The sequence below is a fragment of the Zosterops lateralis genome (assembly GCF_965231275.1).
Source record: "Zosterops lateralis genome assembly, chromosome: 3".
In the NCBI taxonomy this organism is placed as follows: domain Eukaryota; kingdom Metazoa; phylum Chordata; class Aves; order Passeriformes; family Zosteropidae; genus Zosterops; species Zosterops lateralis.
In genome coordinates this window covers 43,979,212-43,995,169 of record NC_139764.1, presented here as the reverse complement: position 1 = coordinate 43,995,169, position 15,958 = coordinate 43,979,212, and the positions used below count along the sequence as shown (strand labels likewise).

Below are 15,958 nucleotides of genomic sequence, written 5' to 3'. Positions count from 1 at the left end.
AAAGGGGGCGTGGCCGTTCCCGTTCGCCCGTCAGTCAGTCATCGGTGCGGGAGGGGGAAGGGACGGAGCCGAGCAGTCACCGCCGCCGGGGCCGCGCAGGACGGATCGGCCCCTCCGCGCGCCGTGCGGGGCCGCCGCCAGCGGAGCCGCCGCAGCGGTGTCCAGCGGGGCCGGGCGCCCGGAGCCGAGAGGAGCCTTCGCCCAATTCCCTGCCGTGCCCCCCGCCTCGGGCCGGGGGAGTAGCGGGCGGGCGGTCGCCGCGGAACAAAGGTGAGGGCGCCGAGCCGGAGAAGGAGCCCCCGTGCCCCGGCGGCGGCGGGCGGGGAGGCGGCGAGGGGCCCCCGTGGGGGCGCGGGGCCGGGCGTGCGGCGGCGAGGGAGGGAGGGAGGGAGGGAGGGAGGGGGGCGCTTGTTTTTCTCCTGGTAGCGAGACTGCGGCGGGACTCGCCGATGCTTCTTCTTCCCCCCCAGCCCAAACAGCCCGTGGCGGGCCGGGGGGAGGGACTGGCGGCCTCTCCTCAGCCCCTCTGCCGGGAGGGACGGAGCCCCCTCCTCCACACACACAGACACACGCTCCGTGTCCCCGCCGAGCAGGTCGGGCCCCTTTCTCCCCGCCCCCCTCCCTTCCTCCCTCCCCGTCCCCGCTCCCTTCTTTTCTTCTTCTTCCTTTTCTTCCCCTCCTCCGCCGCCTCCTGCCTGCCCTCCCTCCCCCCGCCGGACCCGCTGCGCCGAGCCGGGGAGTTGCGGCTGTTGCTGCCGAAACTCCTGCGGCGGAGTCAGCGCTTTCCTTTATTTCGGGGGGGAGACGGAGGGAGGAGGAGCCGCCGCCATCCGGAGCCGCAGCCCCTACAAAAGCGTGTGTGTGTGTGTGTGTGTGTGTGTGCCGGGGGCTGCTCCCGACACCCCGCTCCCTCGCCGCGCACACGGGCACTCTTCCTCCTACAATGGAGGAGCAGCCTCCCTCCCGCTCTCCCTCCCTCTCCCCGCGGTGAAGCGAGGAGGAGGGGGGTGTATTCTCTGCCCGGGACCCCCGCGGGTGCCCTCCCGGCGCTGGGGGCCCGGGGAGAGGCCGCAGCGCCCCGGGGAGGCGGCCGGGCGCCTCCCCCTCCCGCGGCAGCCGGGGGTGGGTTGTTGTTGTGGCAAGTTTCTCCTCCTCTGACAGAAATGGCGTCAATGGCAGCGGGTGTAGGGGAAGCCGCGGCGTGTGGGAGCGGGGGGAGAGACAGCGGCCGAGCAGAGGGGGACAGGGGTGAGCCGCGGGAGAAGGGGGCACCCGGGGAAGGGAAGGGGGAGTTTCGGGAGGAGCCCAGCGCCCCCACCCGAGCCTCGGCTCCCCTCCCCCCGCCCGGGGCGAGCGGCTGGTGCGGTGCCTTAGCGCTTTGTTTTAAATTCCAGGTCCAGCCTCGGCCGCTTAGCCACGATCGAGGCTTTTACCGCAGCCTGAGCTCATCATGAAGGTAAAACGCTCGCTGGCGTGCCGGGGAGGGGAAAGGAGGGAGGGTTGCGTGGAGAAACGCTGTCCTATCTGTCAGTCCATCTGTCCCGGCCCGGCGCGGGGCTCGGGGCTGGTGCAGATCCAGACTGCGGGCGCTTCGCCCTCACCGCCGCCTTTCGGTGCCTTCGCCGGCCGTGGGGCGGGCTTTGCTCCGCCGCCCTGTGCTGGGGGAGGCTGTGAGTTCCCCGAGCAGGGGCTGCTCTCCTTCAGAAACGTTATTTGTAGGAGAATAAGGACATGGCTGCCTGGGCTGAGCTTGCTTCATGGAGCAGCAGGGCACAGTCGCCCTGCTCGAGAAAGTAACGCTGTGGAGGAAATGCGGGCTCTAGAACATTGTTTACTCGAATAGAGGGTAGATTTACTTTCTGTTCGTCAGTAGGAGTTTTGTTGAATGGATAATCTCGGTGTGAGCGGAGAGGCTGCGTGTAAGGGATTCTCTGCAGGGAAATGATTGCTGTAAGGTGCAGGAAGATTTTCAAACAGGTTCTAATTTTCCTCTCGGTGCTGTGTAGTATTCATGTACCTCGCTGCCATGCATTTTTCTTCTCTTAGACCTTTCTAGACTATTTATGTTTGGTATATTATGCAAGCTTTATAGAAAAAAAATCGTATCATTGGAATAGAATGATTTCTTCTGTGTGTGGCCAAGAACTGTGTATCTAAAAGTAGTTTTTAACAACTGCATTTCTTAGTTTGTTTTTTTTTTTTTTTTACCATTTTGCTGGTATGTCTCACTCAAACTGCCATTTGTGTTACCATCAGCCCCGTGTAATTCAGCTCCCGGTCCTGCTGGACACCAGTAAATCTCATTTCAAAATACTGTAAATCTTATAAAAAACAACTGTTACAAGCTTGTGATGCATCAATTCTTTGGCATTTGTTAATGAAAAAGAGCAGTCTGTATGTGGGCTCTTCCACTATCAGAGTTTTTGCCTACTGTCTGTGAATGAGTATTATGTAAAATGTGTACCCAGTACTATACTCCCTGCTGGGAATGGTAAATGAAATAGACTCTTTTAATTTCTAGATTGGTCTGAGTTTGCTGAGCAGAAGAGTCTTTCTGTATAGCTGTTAAAGGTTTAGTATGTTTCTTTTTACTTTGGTGACTTTATGACAGTATTTTTTTAAAATCATGTTTTAATTGCCCTTTCTATGATTTTTCTTTAGCAAGTGCTAAGATCTGAAATACTGCACACGTCTGTCTTATTAAAAGTAAACTATATATGAATTAACAACAGGCTGTTGAAGTTGTATGGTAGGGAGCTTTCCAAACGTGGCTGATTGCCTGGTGGGGATACAGGAGATAGAACCAAGATAAATAGGAGGCAGTATAGGGAGCATTTTTCCCCAGAAGGAAAGAACACTTATTTCAATGACAGTTAAATTTACATACGTTTCTAATATTCTTTTTCAGTGTAAACAAATCGTACAGTTACCATAGAGATTAGGTTCAGATACTGTGGTTTTTGGAGCCGTATTAATATGTAGATAGACAGCTGGGAGCATGAGGAGGTCAGATCACAAGTAGAACGCAAAGTGTTCTGTGAAATAGTGATATACATCCACTTTAGGCTGAATTGAACATATAACAGATGATTAAATTTAGAGTAACAAACACAAAAACCTGTTAATAGATCTGTATTTAAAAAAATTTCACAGCTTACTTATTCAATAAAGTTTGTGCTACTATTGCGTGTTTATTTTTAAAGTTGGGATAAATTCTGTCAGAGTGTTCAGGTGTTAAGTTTGTGATTTTTGCAATTTGTGTGTGTGTAGTGTTAAACTTACATATGCTTGAGATAACTCCAGTACTTTATTTACTGTGCCCTGTAGTGTTAAGGGAGGTTAATCTGTAAGTCATTACTTTGAAGCTTTAGTTATTACATGGAAACTTTTAACAGAATTGTAGTTCCAAAGAAATTTCTAAGATTCAACAACTTAACTAAGATTATAGGAGTGATACAGTGCATTAGTCCTTCTGGCTGGCTTAGATTTGTAATTTATTAGTTAAGCTTACAAGGATACAAGCTAGTCCAATAAGAAGCAGTAGGGGAGAATGCTAAGAGAATTATTAGCTGTTTGTATCACTTCAAGGTAACATTGACTATACTAGATCAAGATACTGTTTAAATATAACTGTATATTTCTGTGCATTTATTTTTTAAGTTATCCAAAGAAAGTGCATGCCTCAAGGGCACTTCAGCATCTAGAGGATTTAATGCTTTAAGACCTAGTCTTGTTTTGAGTCTGCTGACTGCAGACTTGCTTCTGACTGCACGATTGAGGCCTGTGTTCTGATTTATGCCTCGGTCATTCTTTCAAGTGCAGAGTGTTGTGGATTCTGGTGCACAGAGCCTTAGAACTGGATTCCTTGTTGGTATCTTTGTCTCTTTCCGTGAACTTGAACTACTCATTTAGCTTTACTGACTCCTTTCCCCCACCTGTGTGCTATGGATAAAATGTTGATTTTTCTTTGTAAAACACAGTGAGGTATATTTAGGAACAGCACCAAGAATTTGCTGTAAGTCACCCGTGTTCTTGCATTTCGCAATGCTTTGACACAAAAGAGGTACGCTGCCTGCTAAGAGATTACCAAAGCTGTTGGGATAATTGTTCTCCTTGTAATAACCCGACTTAATCCTGGGAAATAAAGTCCCTCATATAAACCAGTAACTTTAGCCTATTAAGTAGTCTTCCCATGGACTGCAAAGACTGCTTAAAAACAGACTTGAAATATGTCTGACAAGAAGTGCTCAGGTCAAACAGAATTATGCTTGTTATTGTGATGTTCTACTAAATTCAGCTTTTTCCAGTGTTGATGGACCTCTGATAGTTAATACAGTCGTGTAGATAATGGCTAGGATTGCTTGCATGTTGTGAAGTTTTTTTATTGTTTGATTTAGCACCTTTTGTATAAGGCCTTTTTGCATTTAAGTATGTGTCAGAAGAATGTAGAATCTGTTTGATGATTTAAAAACTAATTGCATGCCGTCAAATTACTACTTACTAAGTAGGTAGCCATATATGTAAAAGCATTCTTATAAAGGGCTTTTTTTTAGCTCCAAAATCAGGAAATAAACTTCATGAAAGCAAAGTGTCTGCTTTTAAAGAGAGAAATAAACACAAGCTTGGTTTCACAAGTGATTTGTACTAAGAACTGCTGCAAATGCTCCTGAGATTTTTAGTATGTATCATGGCATTTGTTTGATACAAAAATATGTGAATGAAGGTAATATACCCACTGTAGTTAAAAAGTTCACTACTGAGTGGGGATCAAGAGCAGATGTCCCAGAAGCTAGAGCAGTGCTCTGTGAGTTAAGAGATCTGAAACTGATTGTTTAAATGTTTTGATACTATTTGCATGTTAATGTTTTTCATTCTGTAAAGTACAAACTATTTAATGGGTGTTGAAACTTCTCTTTGGTAATCCTAGATGTTCCTGGGTGCTTGCTCAAAGTTGCCACACTAAGAAATTAAGAAAGCCATGCCTATGGTTTATGGTAGATTTTTGTTTTGTTTTGCTTTTAATTCATCCTGAATTTACATTTTTGTTTTTGTAGTCTGTCCTAGTGACCTCTCCAGCTACCCAGAGAGATCAGTGGTGCACACTGATGCTGTAGCTGCTTTCCCTTAATGTGTGCCAGACCATTGCTCATATTCTCTGCCAGTATGGCTGAAGACAAAAGCAAAATATCTAGTAAACTTTTCAGCCACTAATTTCCAACTTGGAGCACAAGTCAGTTGAAAATCCCATTGGTCTTATGCAGGCTGGAAACCAGTCATGGAATGTAGTGACCTTTCACTTTCTGGTTAACTATTTGAATTACAGCAGAAATGGAGATTTCTAAAGGAAGAGTACCATTAGAATAGTTTTTGTGATGGAGGCAGGAGAACAGGTAAGTCTTAAGAGATGGTTTTCCCCTGTAACTTGTTTTTGCTTTGTGAAAAATGATTTTCTTAAATTCTTTCCTGATGTTCCGGTTTGAACAAGTGATCAGAGGCAGTTATTGACTTCCTCATGCTTGCATAATTATGTAGAAAGGAAAGCAAACACCACTTGCACCAAGCAATCACAAGTCATGTTGGAATAATCTATTGTTAGTTTGAAATGGTTTATTTGCACTTTTTAAATGTTAGTCTTTGTATATTTTACCGTGGCTAAACATCATGGAAGTCTTGAACTCGGATCTGCATGGATAGTATGTGACTGTTGAATAGTTGTGTTGGTTGATAAGGAGTCAAAGTTAATGAGACCACATAGTGGAAAAAAGGTTGTGTTAGACTGAGAAGACTGAAGTTGTAATAAACTATGGGCATTAGTACAGTTAAGTTGCCTGTATTATTATCTTCAAAGTTGGTGAAGGATTTTTGGATCAATGCTCTCATGGCAGCATAACTATTGTGTGAGCATACTGTCTAAGAGAAATGCTAGTAGGCAGAATAATGAATGTGCATATCTTCACTGGAACACTTTGGGATGGTTATTCAGTTCACTTTGTAATCCAAAACAAGTATTGTATACATGTAGAGCAGAAGCATGCTGTGAGACACACTGCATGTCTGTTTTCAAAGAAATTCTGCATTGTAGTTGAAAAGCCCTTTGAAACAAAAATGCAAAGGTTTCGTGATATTAAGCTTTACAATCACTATCAAATACTTAATCTGAATGCTTTGCCATTTGAGTAAACTGAAAAAATAGTGCTCACTTTGAGAAAGGTGGAGATGATACTGTTGTCACAAATTGGTTTCAAATTTTTTGTTTAAATCCTACAGATATACTAATTTTCCTCAGAAACACGCTTTTATAATAGGCTGAAGAATAAAAGGGAGTTTGAGGTGTCCTCATTGAAAAAAGTAACAAATTTTACAGAAAAACCTACAGCTTAACCTTACTTGGCACCCTAATGTGATAGGTGCCATCCAAATGCTCGTTTATTTATCAGTTCATACTTACTTGAAAGTAGTTAACCCAATTTCTGTTCTCTACCTGTTGTGAAATGCAACAGTTGGATTCTCTGCATTTCTACTTAACAGGCCCTTCAGCTGTTTTAGCTGAAATTTACAAAGCTAAAAACCATGGATCTTGAACTGTTTCTGCCCTAAATGTAATTCAGGTCACAGTTCAGAAATGTTGGGAAGTCAGGTATTGTGGCTGCTTGCTTTTTAATTGATGTGCTTGGGTTTAAAACACTACTTTTTGCCTTTTCTACTTAGCACTTGTCCAACTGCTGTGCTTGCTATCACTCGCTGGATATTTGCTTGGATATGTGCATGGAATGGATTTCTAAAGACTTCTAGAAAACTTCAAAAGGCCTCCAGGGAACTAAGAAAAATTGTTTAGCCCTATGCATAAACTAAATGTTAGTGATTTAATATGTGTTACAATAATTATTTTAAAAGGTTTTGATGGAAAGTCATAAATCTGGGTACTTGGGTTTTTTGTTCTTTTTTTCTGTTAACATGGGGTGACCAGATGAGGGGATATTTCATGGAATTCAAGTAAGGAAAAGACAGCAAGCCACTTTGATATTCAATACTTGACAAGACATCTATTTTCATTGTGAAGATTAGTTTGAACCAGGGGAGAAATTCAATAAAGAGAACACTATTGTCTTTTTTTTTTTTTTTTTTTGGCAGACTATAAAGCAGTCATGACCTGTTTAGCAAGAAGTGTTTATAAGCAAGCTCTGAAAGCCAGTTGTGAGAATGTCAGAGCAGGGGGGTGGAGGGTGTTGCTGAGTTACCTGTAGAAAACTAGGACTGAGATGAGGCAGCTGCTTTATGTGTGACCACTGTGTGACAGTGACTTCCTGAGTGAGTATCTATTAATTAATTGAGTGTGGAGTACTATTTTGGGGGTTTCTGAACCTGTCTTCACTATGAAGAAAATTATGCTGAACTATGAAAAGGCATTGCTCCAGTTAACATGGAGTTACTTGCTCCCATTACTGTTGTCTTTGAGCCTGTATTTCCTCTAGTGAAGATGGTAGTCAGGACACCAAAGAAAAGCATCCACAACTCCCAGATTAAGTAGTCTTTGATTGTGACTTATGCAGATCCCCGTAAGGAGTAACTAGAGACAGCTTTCATCAGTTGTCATTTAAGCTAAGTGTGAATGCAAACATCTATAGAACTTTGTTGCAGAGCAGCCAGGTTGGACTAATGCGAATAACACTGTTCTTGGGCAGAGGAGTTTGCTGTTCTTACTGTTTAATCTGTTGGTTTGTCCTCCAACACCTTGTAGCAAAGGGTTTTGTTTCATAAATAATTTGTCAAATTAAGGTTGTATGGTCATGAAAGAATGCAGCCTTGTCTCCTTCTTCCACTCTTGGCTTTATTCTTGTTTTCTTCCCTGCTAGCAGTCCATTTGTGTGGTGCCAGAGTACACGGAACTAAGCTGAAATTAAGAACAATCAGATAGGTATACTTTTCACTTGCAGACTGACTGATGCCTGGGAGAGGAAGAGAGGACACAAAAGCAGAAGTGGACCAAGACTGATTAGGATTGGTTTAAACTGCATGTGAACACACATCCTACCCATCTCTTTGCCAAGCTGTCAGTTTACAGTCATTAGGCTAAACATTTTGTTAACTCTACAGGTGAAATTACCATAGAAGGTTTTTTGTGCTTGCTTGCTACCTAGAACACCAGAGTTCTTTACAGGTTTGAAGATCATGTTTTCTAGATGTTGAGTGAAAAGGTTTAATTGAATTGATGCTGTGTCTTGAAAGGAATGAATAAAATTTCATTTTCAGTATGATAAACACTGAATTTTAAAAAGGGAGAAGTCTTAAAGAAGGGTATCAGACAAAAAAGCTCATTTTTTAAGGGGGCCAATATAAGCTTTGCTTTCCCTCCTCCTTCAAGTTCTTATTCAGTATTTGGAAAGAATACCATTAATAACAATTATGTCTCTTTCTACTTAAATTAGAGAAACAGTTGATATTATAATTTTCTGTAGAAAGATTTTATAAATACTAGATTCCTATCCTATAAAGGTGACAATCTCTGTATGCCTATAAAATGTTTTGACAATAGGTACTTTTACCAGTGAGTGGAAGATGTAAATAATTGTGCTACCTTTATTCCGAATTAAAACAGTAGGAAATGATAATTTGGGGAGAACTTACATCACTCTTTGATAAGGAAATTGAAGGGAACAGAAATCAAACTTTCAGGGTTGTTACTGGTTTTTTGTGGGTTTTTTTGGTATGTGTTAAGAAGGCTCATATATTTATGGGTGGATAAGTGGAGACTTGGTGGCAATTGGGTGCTAATGCCAGTTGGAGATGGTAGAGTGAGTGAGGTGTGTGATGTTTTCTGCTTATTATCACAAACTTAATGCAGATATTTGTATGATATGTTATCTTCCTTTCTAAGAACTGGTGTTTTAGCTGAGCTTTTATCTGTGATCCTTTCCCTTTTCCCTCTTAAGTGTCCTTCTAACTTAGTATTTCTCATAGCTTAAGACAATCCTTTTAAAAGGGATTTGGGAAATGGGATTTGACTTCAGCAGAATTCAGATCCAAGTGTATCTGATGCAAGGTTTCAGCTAGTAATAAATAATGTAGTAGGGAGTAATTTGTTTTTTTCACATTCTCTTCTGATGTGAAAAAAAAAGTTTCAGTTTGTGGTAGGGCAACCTGATCCACTGTGATAATTCTTTTCCTTCCTGTTTTCAGCTATCCTCTGAACAGCAGATTGCAAGCGCTAAATCTCATTTGTACATTTAAAATAGTCCACTTTGTGTTTTCTTAAAAATAAATGTGGAATACGTTCTTCTAAGATTTCAAAGAATACTTTAAATGAATATAAAATAGTGGAAGAGACTTCCCAACATCCTTTATGAGTATTTAAGTAAAGGAGTGTTAAGTTAATCTTTTCATTAATGCTGTGACACTTAGGTTGGTGTACCTTCTTTTCCTGGGAGAAATAATAAGGGATTGAGACATTTTTAAATGAGTACATGTTATACCAGCATTTCAGAATTCAGTAATTTGTAATGGAAAATGTGTTTTCACTTTTTAACTTATTTTACTGCTCTGCTTATTGAAAGATAGATGTTGCTGTAATATTAAATGAATATTACTTCAAATTACATCACTAAATTTAGAAATAAAATATATATGCTTCTTAATCTTTGTGCTTCCATAAATATAAATGCATTTTTGAAAACACAGCAATCATTTTATAAATTTCCACTTCAATTTCTTTGGAAGGTTGTCCTGCTAGATGGGCATCAAGGGAGATAGCAAAATACTTATGCCTAAGTAAGACTGCAGTACCGTGTGAAAATTAGTTTGATATGTACCAATACCTTGCTGCCTGCGACAGAGACAAAAATGGAGATGATAATTCAACTTTGAGTCTTTTCCATTTTCTCAATGAAGATTCATTCTGAGGTGCTCTTCCAGAACTTTACAATGACAATCCACATACCTTTACACGTAGAACATGATTTGGGTAACCGTGTGGTGTCTTTGTCTTCTTTGCAGAATTTCATGCCTAATTTCCTGCAATGTTGGACAATTTAAAAGACATTAAATCTTGGATTCATTCCTTTACTCACAGATTACTAGTGCAGTTTCTACATTCCTAAAAATCAAGTAGTACAAAAGATTGTGTCACTCGATGACATACAGCATTGGAGACGTGGGTTAAAACCTGCAAAGTCAGTCTTCAGATATATTCTGATATTCTTGATCCATTTTAGAATTGGACTGCCAAGGCTCCTGCCAAGTGTGTTCCCTGGAATAATTTAACATGAAGTTCCAGAAAGTATTAGTATGTATATTAGATGCCTGTCTACACTAATTCAGTTTTTCTTTGCTAGTAGCTCTTTGGCTGTCGAGCTAATGTTCTGATTACATTTTACTTTATCTGATGCAAGCCAAAATGTTGGGTTGATAGGGTAAACATATTTCATTTCATTTAAAAAATCATCTTCTATTTCATACATTGTACATTAGAAAAGTACATATTTATATGTACACTTGCCAGTGTAGGGTGATTTAGGTTTTTGATGCAAGTAAAGTGAGTAGGCTGCTTTTGTTACATTCTATTTTGTAAGACAAATACTCTTTTGGTGACAGCATAATAATAATACATATGAGAGAGATAGGTCTATGTCCTGCTGTGACAGACTGTTTCACTGGTGTTGTATGTGGCATTGGTAGCATCTAGAGAGCAACTCAGGTGGTAGTAGATCAACTTTAAATCAGTGAAATGTTTTTATTTGTGGCTCAAGTAGCAATGATTTCAGTTCAGTAAAATTATACTTAGTCCTTTTTTATACTAAAATAGAGAACAGTCTTCCTTTTTGTCACTGGAGTAACTTGCTATGCAACAGCACTTACTTGAACATTTGAAATGGTGTAATGAAATCCTAATTGTGGTCTGACAATAGATATTAAACATAACATTTATTATGTGAAATAAAAATGATCCATGATACTTAAGCTGGCCTTATCAAGTTTCTCTAGTTATGTGCATTGTGTTTACTTAGTTGAAGTTTTGAGGAAACAAATCGGCTTTTAAGATCTTCATATAAATATATATAAACAAACAGAAAGCCAAAAGGAAATGGTAAATTTCCTTCCAAGGTACTTGATTCCAGACAAATCCAGATACAGTTCCAGAACTTTGCTATCTTACTGCTGTAGCTGGATATCCTCATTATTTTTTGCTCAGAAGTGAACTTGGGGAAAAAAATCTACACCACTGCAATGCTTGAATTTGATGTGCAGATGGGACTTGTGTTTACAAAAACCTCCTTAAAAGAACTGCACCATCTTTCCTTTTTTTTTTTTTTTTTTTTTTTTTTTTTTTTTTTTTTTTTTTCTGGCAGTTTCTCTTCTGACAGCTTTTGTGTCCACTGAAACAATATTCCAGCCAAGTAATATGTGGGCACATCAGTTGCTTAGTAAGGCTAGTGTGAATGCTTTAACTGGGTATTCCTCTTCTAGCAGGGTGGTGCACAGAATTTCTGTGGAGATAAATATTACATTGGGCTGATTTTTCATACAGTACTACTGGAAGATTAGATTTATCTTTTAAGCCATGTATTTCAGAATCTCTCTTCAATTGTCTTCTTAGGCTTAGGGAAACAACATTGATCACAAACATAAAATTAATTAGAACTTCATTGGCATATGAAATTGATACTGTAACCTGGTGATTTGATGGAGACACTGATATTTTATTGAGAAGCATCGTGAGACTCCTGCATTGTGTCTTGGAACTGAAGACCTTTTGAGGTGCCTCTTGTTCAACTTTTGAGAATGGAACAAGGTTTCACGTGGAAAGTAACAGTAGAATTGTTGACATACAAAAGACTATTAAGCAAAACTTAAGGTAGACTTTTTCACTTGAGTAATCCTAGATGTTACTTTTCAAAAAGAGGCTAAAAAAATGAAGGTTTTAGTATAAGAGGCTTAAAGACTTTTAAAGAAAAAAAACTGGGCTTTACAGAATAGCTTCAGCACACTTGAAAGTGGTGAACAGACTCTTACACTACCTATGGAAATTCAAAAATTTTATTCTCTATTCTTTAATATATTGAAGAGTTTTGTGGAGTCTGAGCGAAGATCTTTCTTTAAATAGTCGCTCCCTGGAAATGGCTGCCATTAGTCACGGGCTAAGCCAGCTGAAGATGTTTTGGAAACAGGTGCAGCAATGAGTAGCCAAAGAAACAGAAGTATTCTGGGTGGGTAGATTGGATAAAAGGTGTGAAACAAGTGGTTTAGGTTCTTTAATTCCTTAAAGTCTGGAAGGTAACCTGACTGAATACTAACTGCTTATATATTGTTCTTATTCCCTATATTACTACAGTGGCACTTACACTTTCTGTGTAGTGTACATCTAAAATATGTCTTCGTAATAATGCAGCACTTGACAAATCTCCTCCAAACTTGTCTTCAGCTAGGTATTTCTGTTTTCTTATTATCTGTTTTATTTTTAATGCTGGCAGGCTTGGTTGGTTATGGGTATTTTCTGGTGGAAAAGCAGAACTTAGTTGAACAGGAAAATCTTGTATCACTGTTCTGAATAGTTGCCACATTGACAACATTTTGCCTTTTCCCCCCAAACCTCCTTTCACAAACTTAAATACTGAATTCTTACATATAGGTACTGAACTCTTATTCTGCCAGATGAATATGGTTGTGGAGAGGAATGAGAAAGAGAAATTATTAATTTTCTTCTAATAGCCTTGCTGCTGACCATGCAAGAGTATTTGGCCAGTATTTTTCTCTAAAAATGAACTGAGATGGGAGAGAAGTTTACATCTGTGTCTATGTTTGTTAAATTTCTGTAAGTTAGGAATTGTGTTCCTACAAGTTAGGATACTTGTAAAACTAGCTCGTAGAAGAATATTATTGAAGAAACACTGTAGTTTCTACGATGAAAAAAAGAGAAATAAAAACTGTGGGCTTGAAATTTTAGACCTTTTTTTTAACCCATATGCAATTGTACTGAGTTACATATGCCTTACTCTAAAAGAGGCATTTATTTCTGTTAATCTGGGGAAAGTAGGATATACAAATAAGTTGTTGGTTTTTTCAACTTGGAAAGTGAGGGAAGGATTTACAATTTACTTAAGAGTTTGAGGAACTTCCCATTTGAAAGAAAAGTGTATTATGGCAAATAATGTTTATATTTTTCTGGAAGATGATTTCTCTTTCAGACCCAAATAATTGGTTATGTGATTATAATTGGTTATATAGTTCAAATCCTAACCAGTCTGCTCTTCTTGATTGGAAGCTATCTGTACTCTTTACCAACTATTTTATTGTAGTGGCAGACCAAACCTAAGTTTAATTGGTTTTTTTGTGCTGCTTGGCTGCTTGTACATGGTGCAAGTGTGTGTATGGTAATGCTAGTACTTCACTTCTCTTTAACCTTATTTGTGTCTCATCTCTCCTTGTCTTTAATGTAGTGCCATGTTTCTAGGGAGATTTGATGATACAATTAAGCAATCTTGTTGTTAATAGTCCTGTTCATTATTCAGGGACCTATAGCTTCATTAGACTATTACGGGGAAAATCAGAATGTTGAAAAACTTTGGCTAATGCAGCTCTTCTTATGTAATTTTATTTCTTTGCATATATAGAGTCACCTTTTTCTTTGCACATGCAGTAGTTGTGGTTGCTTTAAATTTTTAGGGGAGGTTTTTTCCCCTTTTGCTTTTTCTTACTGGGTGAAGAAGCTGAAGGATTTTTTCACTATTTTGAAAGGTGTAATATCTTTCTATAAAGATAGATCTCCATATTTCCATGAAAGAAAGATAGTATGGAGACAGATATTTGTATTGCAGTATAATCTACTGGCAGTTCGAAGATTGTAAGACTGTTCCAGATGTTAGAAAGTACAGCCTCTGCATGGAGTAAGGCTGAAGCACTATTGATACTTTGCATGCGTTTGTAGTTACTGTATGCTATTTGTGTCTTAGCTAATGTAATGTAAAATAATTTTTAATAGGAAGTAGAATCTCTAGAGGAAGCTTGGAGAGAAAAATGAATGTTTGATAAATGTAAAAGGGGCAAAAAACCAAGGGAAAGAATTATCATCCGGACACTGAAAAATATATCTAGAATGTATCATCGAAGAGACCAGGATAGATACACCTGTAAAGGGTAATACTTGTAATTTTTATTTTTTACTTCCAAAAACTTATGTGGTGAAGGTCATTATGGTCAGGTTTGCACTTATATACACACACGAACACATACAAATATATTTGAATATCTAGAAATTACCTACAGTTCTTTAAAAAGTTCACTTTGTTGCCTAGCTTGCCTTAGAATTTCATTACAATTACATTCTATTAGATGTTTCAAATGTGTAATTGTGGCATAGGGAATTCCAGGAAAGCCAAATATGAGGCTTACTGTTTTTAAGCCAAAAATATTGCAGTCTTGGTGTATTAGTTGTTCTGTCCAATTGAGGTGTGTTTTGTTAGCTCTTGTGTCACGTGTCCCTTGGAGACTCAAGAACAGCATAGCAGGTTACTGGTGAGTAATAATAAATGGCCAGTTTGGACCAGGAGTGAAGATCTGTCAAAATATTCCAAAGAAGGATTTGCTTAACGCTAAAACCTAAGGAAAAGTGTAGGGATTAGTGTGTATCTGGTTGAAGTCAAACATTGTCAAAACCCAAAACAAGTGAAAAGTATATTTAGTTTGGCTAGTTTGCAAAATGAGAGTCTTAAAAGTTATTGCTGGCACTAACCTAGAAAGGAAGAAAAGACTGTTGGTCTGTGCATGCTAAATCTCCTGAGGCCAGTGGAGAATTTTGAGGGTATTTTTTTCAGAACAAGTCACTAGAAAGCAGAGGAGAACCTGGTTTGCATGTTCTAAGGTGCATCTTCAGGTTCTGTTACTTGTGTTTATATCTCAGTGAATCTGAGCCTTGCACTTTGTCTGAGATGAAAACAACCTGTTTGGAAAAACAAAAGGCAAGTTGGTAGAGAGAACAAGAGTTTTTCCTGTAGGTAAAGTATCTTTGTGCTACGTGCTATTAATTTAATATAGTCTGAAATGGAGACTTAGGTGACTGTATCTCCACTAAGTCTGAATTTATCAGAAAAAATTAGATTCCAGAGGTGCAATCAAATGAAATTATCTTTGCAGTGATATTGAACCTTCTTCCTTCAGTTTGATGTTTTTAATTGCAATGTCAGGCTCTGTGAAGGAGGAGAAAGTCTGCATATTTATATTCCTGTAACTACAGGGCTTCTGGGGGCATGTGCTGTGTCAAACAGTGCTAATGAGATCTCTGTGTTAAATCCATGCAAGACCATGAGAGGACTGAAAGAATGTTTTCTCATATTTTGATCTCTTTGCCACTGTGGTGTAACCTGAAACAGGTTTTCTGGATTCAAGTGTGCTTTAGTGTCTGTTATTGGTGTTGAACCTAATGGAGATACCCCGTGCAAGGCAGTGACTTGTGAGCAATCTCGTTTGTCCAGCTGTATGGCTCTGGTTAATTTTCTTGTTCTACTGTAAATCTCTGTTCCTTGAAGGACTTTTAAAGACTGCTTCAGCACTGGCTCATCATCTTGGTACAAGTTATCTGTAATCCAGTCACATTGAATATTGCATTTTTCAGGGAAGTCAAACCAAGCAGTGATTTTTGACAGGACTGATCCCATTTATAAATTGAATTAAGCAAAGTGCCTCTTTTTGTGGTAAATTCTGAAATTTTAAAAATTAATCTTGAAATTAGTTCTCAGTTTACAGTTGGACTTCTTACTTTGCAAAAAAAAAAAAACCAAAACAAACCGTTTTGTTCTATGATCTAATGGTAATGGTCATTCACTAGTTCTCTATAAAATCAAAACTTAAAGCATTCCTAGAGAATGTTCAGATAAATCACTAATACCTGCTGTGTTTGTAAATAATGTGTCCTGGATATAAAACTTAACATTAACTGATTTTTTGAGTGCTATCCAAGTAGATTAGACTT

The 15,958-nt window shown here is 39.5% G+C and overlaps 1 protein-coding gene across 2 annotated transcripts in view; it reads left to right on the top strand.

Annotated features, from left to right (window-relative positions):
- Positions 1–43: 43 nt before the first annotated feature.
- Positions 44–15,958, top strand: part of ARID4B (AT-rich interaction domain 4B) — an 85,457-nt gene continuing 69,542 nt past the window's right edge. For both annotated transcript variants that reach the window (XM_083857982.1, XM_083857981.1), the window contains exons 1-2: positions 44–270; positions 1,395–1,456. In XM_083857982.1, the coding sequence (XP_083714108.1) occupies positions 1,451–1,456 (6 nt within the window). In that variant the 5' untranslated portion in view covers positions 44–270; positions 1,395–1,450. The remainder of the gene's footprint in view (positions 271–1,394; positions 1,457–15,958) is intronic.